Source organism: Propithecus coquereli, unplaced genomic scaffold (genome assembly GCF_000956105.1).
Source record: "Propithecus coquereli isolate 6110/MARCELLA unplaced genomic scaffold, Pcoq_1.0 Scaffold105, whole genome shotgun sequence".
Taxonomy (NCBI): Eukaryota; Metazoa; Chordata; class Mammalia; order Primates; family Indriidae; genus Propithecus; species Propithecus coquereli.
The window spans coordinates 3,030,011-3,036,429 of record NW_012134414.1 but is presented as its reverse complement, the minus strand read 5'-3'; the positions used below and the strand labels follow the sequence as shown (position 1 = coordinate 3,036,429).

Genomic DNA, 6,419 nt, shown 5'->3' with positions numbered 1-6,419 from the left:
TAGGGCTGCCATTAGCAAAATACCACAGATGGAGTGGTTTAAACAACAGAAATTTGTTTTCTCAGTTCTGGAGGTTAAAAGTCCAAGATCAAGGTGTCAGCAGGTTTGGTTTCTCCTGAAGCCTCTCTCCTTGGCTTGCAGTTGGCAGCCTTCTCTCTGTGTCTTCCTATGGTTTTTTCCCCTCTGTGCCCCAGTGTCTCTCTGTGTGCCCAGATTTCCTCTTATAAGGCCCCAATTAGATTGGAGTAGGGCCCAACCTAAGGGCCTCATTTTAACTTAATTTAGCCTCCTTCCTTAAAAGCCTTATCTCCAAATATGGTTACATTATGAGGTACTGGGGATTAGGATTTCAACATACGAATTTTGTAAGGGGGACATAATTCAAGTCATAGCACCATCCCTAGTTTATCTATAGCCCTTATTTTAAATGCAATGTACTTTAATTATTTAATTTGTTTATTGCCTCACCTTCTGTTCCACTAAAATATAGGTTCCATAAGGGAGGGATTTTAATCAATTCTGTTCTCTGTAGTGTCTTCAAAACCAAATGAGTAAAATTTTATAATTGTTTACGTTTTTACTCAGGGCCAGCATATGGGCAACCTTAATTTATTCCTAATAACTCCCTATGTTTTCTAGGGCATTCCTTCATTTCTTCATGAGTGAAGAAAGCTCTGATAGTATTCCAGTAATTTATGTATTTTAAAGTTATATTTGAGTTTCTTAGGAAAAAGGATTATAGCACTAAAAGATCTAGCTTTTTACCAACAAAAATAAATGTGAAATGCTTGTTTCCAAAGCAACAAAAAGCTTTACCTGATTAAGTAGACTGAGGGCTCTTCCATATTACAGTGAAATATCCAACCAAATTGCTGAGGACCGGCTTTTGGAAGTAGCGTGCGGGTCAGTGTGGTCTTTGTGAGATTCCGTAATGGTGTACCGTGGCCAGGGCCAGAAAGTGCAGAAAGTGATGGTGCAGCCCATCAACCTCATCTTCAGATACTTACAAAATAGATCCTGGATCCAAGTGTGGCTCTCTGAGCAAGTGAATATGCTGATAGAGGGCTGTATCATTGGATTTGATGAGTATATGAACCTTGTATTAGATGATGCAGAAGAGATTCATTCTAAAACAAAGTCAAGAAAACAACTGGGTTGGATCATGCTAAAAGGAGATAATATTACTCTGCTACAAAGTGTCTCCAACTAGAAACGATCAATGAAGTGAGAAATTGTTGAGATGGCAATACAGTTTTTTCAGGTGTACTTTGTTGGGAGTATAGGTCTAAAACATTTGTTCATATTGTTTTGATTACCCTTATGTTATTTCAAAATGACAATAAATGCTGCAGGATTGTTTTTATTTTAAAAAAAAAATTGCTGAGGACCCCCTCACTAAGAAAAAAATGCTTAGAGCCATCATCACAGAGAAGTTTGCTTATTCAATTATAAACTAATTTGTACCAACCTTTTTTTTCTTTAGGAGGTCAGGCTCAGGATGGACCATGAGCTTTCAAAAAGAAAAAAGCTGGAAATCACCAACTGTGCTGCCAACTGAATAAGTGTTTCTTTGTTGCATAGAGTCAAGGAAAATTACATTCCTGCATTATATAATCTACAACAACCTATTTACCTACTGTTTTAATCTAGGTTATTCTTGAAAGCAGAGCCTGAGACAAAGGTAGATACATTCTGTTTGGGAATCTGATACCAGGGAGCAGGAATGAGAGAGAGGGGAGTGGATATGGGGAAAAGGGAAAGAAAATACAAGCAAGACCAGGTAGAATCCCTGTTAATGGTTACTTAATGCAGAATCTTTCCAAAGATTCTTCTTAAACTTTGTCTTAGATCTATTGGCCTGAATGAGGAACGGGAGAAGCATTTATCTATTAGCAGCCATCTCCAATGTGTTGGGAGCTGCTCTTGTGGGGCATTTAATCCCCTATCTCTCTGCATTGCAAAGTTGTGAAAGCCTCACGGGTATCACAACATTACACATTGCTGCGTCAGAGATGCCTTGGGACAGGAAACTAGACTCTTGGTGCATGCTTGAAGGGAGGCAGTGACAGCACAGAGCAGGGTAAAACCTTCCCAGAACTGTTCACCAGAGCTGTGACTAGAACAGACTGAAAGATGGGAGACAGTACACAAGAGGCATCTTACAAGCCTACATGGTATGCTGTTAGACTTGACTAAATCTATTTCCTTCTTTCTTTCTGTCATCAAAATTTCAGTGTCCAGAATAAGTTTGGAAGAAGGCTTAAATAGGAAGGTTAAATATATTAGAAGGTGTATGTTTGTAACTATTTTAACCTTGAGTCATGTTCAAAGAAAAAATGACATTGGAACTTAGAAAATTAAAAAGTGATTCTACCTGAAAAATTTGACCATTAGGTGGACATGCTAGATGTCTTCTCATGTCATACAATCTCAAATAACGATGAATTGCTTGGAGAAAATGAAGAAATAAAATTAACTATTTCTTGTATCCCTGTGAGTTTTATAAATCAATGTCATTAACTTTTCCTACGATGTTGTTTTCTATTGTCAGATAGCACTAGCATTACAATGCTTATAGCCAATGAAGGGAAAACTGGTAGAAACACAGAAAGAAAAATATTGGAATAATTTCCATCACATAAAGGGTTGGGCATTAATATGATTAGAATATGGGGGATACTGCAAGAATTTGACTTGGCATTCCTCTATGAGGCTCTGGCTTACCAGAAATAGTGAGATCATCATCATCCTCTCTTATATGATGTAGAATTGTCACCAATAGAATAAAACCTTTGAGCTATTCAACTCAGTATGTATTGAGCTCCTGTGTGCTATGTATTGGCACTATAAATATAAATAAGATATAATTATAAAATACTACATTCCAAAACTTAAGAATGCTTGTTTTTTTAAGGTACACCCCAGAACATTTACCAAAACTGACCATAGACTGGATCACAAATCTAGTCTCAACAAATTTCAAAAGATTGAAATCATACAAAGTATGAATTAAGCCAAAAATCAATTACATAAAGGTAACAAAAAATTTCCCAAATGCTTATAATTTAAGGAACATACACCTAATGATTTAGGAGTCAAACAAAAAATCATGGTAGAATTTAAAAAATATTTTGGAATGCTAATGAAACCGTAACATTAAAATTTGTGGGATGGTGTGAAAGTAAATGCTTATGGGAAATTTATATCTCTAAATAGTATATTAGAAGTTTTACAAAACGATTGCCCATCAGTATTTCAAGAAGCTGGGGGACAAAGTTGTTTGGACAACTGGCAGCTGGCAGGGAAGGATTCTTCACTGAGGAAGGGAAATAAGGTGAGCCCTGTCATTGCCCTGCCTGTCTGGGACAAGCCCTCTAGATCACATTGCAGGAGGAGGAGCTTAAGCAGAGCTGTGTTGCTGAGTTCAGGAGACAAAGACTGGAGTTGAGACTGGGATGGCTTGAATTTTCCAGGCAGAGTATCACAAGGAGGAAAGTATGCGGAGAAAAAAAATTCCAGAAATCTATATAAAGATCTCCCCATGCCTGTTGCTGAACACTAAGTTTAACAGTTCTCAAAACTAGCATGAGATTGGGAAATACTTAATTTGCATCCAGCCATAGTGAAGAGTCCTTCACTGAGAACTCCAGACATTCACAAAAGAACCCAGAAAGGTTACATGTTATGTAAGTGGGGCTAAACTAGCCTGACTAAAAGCTATGCTACATTTGCCCTCCCCTCCCCCTATAAAAAGCTTAAAAACAAGCCTCCATAGTACAAAGCTGACCTGTAATTAACTAAACTACCTGCTAGAATAAAGTGTAAATTTGGTAGTTCTGGCCCTCCAAGAAGCACATGCAAAGACAAGCTTAGATTTACAAGAGATTTATTTGGGAGAAAAAAATGCCCTTGAGTGTTGAAATGGAGATGAAGCCAGGGGAGGCAGAGTCTTCAGACTACATCACATGTCTGGCCCTGTGAAGGTGTCATAGTTAATTTTGTGTGTCTGCTTCACTGGATCACAGGATGTCCTGATAGCCAGTTAATTATTCTTTTTGGGTCTGTTTGTGAAGGTGTTTCTGAAAGAGATTAGAATTTGAATTGATGGACTGAAAAGAGCAAATTGTGGTCCCCAATGTTGGTGGGCTTGATCCAGTATGTTGAGGGCCCACATAAAAAAGATGGAGAGGAAGGTTGAACTCTTTCTGCCTGACTGTTGAGCTGGGATTTCCATCTTCTGCCCTTGGACTGGTACTGACACCATCAGTGCTCCTGGTTCTTAGGCCTTTGGACAGCAGATCGTGGGACTTCTCAGCCTCCATACTTGTGTGAGCCCGTTCCATATAATAAATATTCTAGATTGATTGGTGGAGTGATTGATCCTATTGGTTCTGTTCCTCTGAAGAACCCTAATACAGAAGGAGAGAGGATTGAATAGCAAGAGGCTTAGCCTGCAGCACAATTCCAATAAAGGTGAAGGTCAGCTGATGAACACTCAAGCCACAGCTGCCCATTGGAGGCAGCCCCTGCCTCCTGGGAATAAACCTGCATGAGTAGACCTGCCTCACTCAGTCACTGTTGTTCTGATGCAAACAACCCATAGTGATGCAGCCTTGGCATGAAAATATCAGCGGAGCCAGAGAATAGTAGCTGGGACCCCTCCAGTTGATTAAGCTCCACGGGAAGAGATCTGAGTGGTGAATTTCCATGGCTAACTCAGTCCACCCCTTGTGCTGCACAGCTCTATTCAGGCCTGGCAGCTAGGAAGATAATTAGGTGCCAGTGTCAACCCAAACCCTATGCCAAATAATACTAGAAATGTCTGCATAGTCTCCTTTGCCAGTATATACTCATAAGCCTACTTGGGGAAGATAGTATGTAAGCCTGCATACTATCACAGCATATACCTTTTCCTTCTAGGGACCCAGCCACCTCTTCCATCTGTGGGTTCCTCATTTGAAAATTGCCTCTGGTTTGGGAACTGATCAAGGGATTGTGACATTTCATTGAGGCCAGGGCTCTCAATCTCTTGCTTTTCCATTCTTGCTTTATTTGGTTGTAGATATTAAGCAGCATTCTTGTTACTTGCCCATCTATTTTGCCTGTAAGAGTATTACATTAAATCATCTAAACACCCTGTGAGTCAAGCCCCCTTAACTCCAAGCCCCCTTAACCCTCTCCAGTTTCACCAGTTGTTAAGTAATAGGGCCTCTTGGCTTTGGGTTGTTAAGCACCAGTCATTCAGGGACCTCTGTTACTTCAGGGCCCATTACCCCGGAATGATATTAACAAGCCCAGCTCTGTGACTGCCTCACTTAGCATCAGCCCTGGTCTAAAGAGGAGAGCCGCCACTGAACTTAGTGTTACTGGTGTCCTCTCACAGGCTCATTCTTGGTGGCCTTAGTTAATTGTCACTATTTCATCACACAGTCATCACACTGTGTTTAATAACAGTTCATATGTTCCACTGTATAGCAGGTCCCTAACTAACATAGCAACACCAGAGATTTCAGGCAGGACTGAGAGAGCGCTGTTGAAGGCCAGGTGAGCCTGGAGGAAGCCATCCATACACAGTTCTTTTAACACACTATAAGGCACTATAAGATTAGGGAGACATTTATCGAGCTACGTTCTGTGGAACACAAGTTCCATAGGATATGAATGGATGTTAGGAGAGAAACAAAATTGGAAAGTTTCTTCAGTGCCAGATTCTCAAAGCTATTCATATATGAACATTTAGTGCAACTCTCCAAAGAGATGATTTGATCTGTCCCATGTGGCAGCCTTACAATGTGTGGCCCAGGGCCCCCGTCAGAGAAGGACCTGCTCCCCACTTGCTGGGTGTACTGTTAGCAGGCAGCCTGCAGCTGTCAGCCCTCTTTGGGAATTGCCTCAGCTGTAGAGAGCCACTTCACCCAAGATCACACTCCTTCATGGCATGGCCCATATCCAATGATTGGTCAGTGTGGGGATACAAAATTGTTCTGTTGCCCATCTCAGGATAGCTCTAAAGGCCCTTTCAACTCCACAGCGCCCTGTGATGTTGGCCAAAGGTGTTGCTGGATCTGAATTACAACTCAGCTTGTACCTCTACCCAGTCCTGCTGGTGCTTCTCTTTTTTCCAAGTGTTTGTCCAAAAGGCTCTTCTTAACAAACATCCTGCAGGTTAAATTATATCTCAGAATCTGCATCCTGGAGGACGTTGTCTGAGATACCCCACTTCCTGATTTTGTTTGCCCACCAAAGCGTTTTTTCATAGAGTAGCAAACAAGCATACGGTTTATGAAACATTCTGGATGCTGGTAAGTGTAGGTGTGAGAAATGGGTAAGAACCTGTGTGGGAGGTTGGAGAGGGCGGCGGTGCAAGACTTGAATCCCAGCCCATGAATGCCTTTGAGATTTGAAACCAGCCCAATTTT

At 40.8% G+C, this 6,419-nt stretch overlaps 1 protein-coding gene across 1 annotated transcript; it reads left to right on the top strand.

Moving 5' to 3' along the window:
* Nucleotides 1–900: 900 nt before the first annotated feature.
* Nucleotides 901–1,365, top strand: LOC105811856 (small nuclear ribonucleoprotein E). The gene has a single exon (XM_012646133.1). It carries the CDS (start codon nucleotides 932–934, stop codon nucleotides 1,208–1,210), a length of 279 nt encoding a protein of 92 aa, XP_012501587.1. The 5' UTR covers nucleotides 901–931; the 3' UTR covers nucleotides 1,211–1,365.
* Nucleotides 1,366–6,419: the final 5,054 nt, after the last annotated feature.

Coding starts and splice junctions, on each gene's coding strand:
- LOC105811856 (XM_012646133.1), top strand. CDS start 932: ATGGTGTACCGTGGCCAGGGCCAGAAAGTGCAGAAAGTGATGGTGCAG.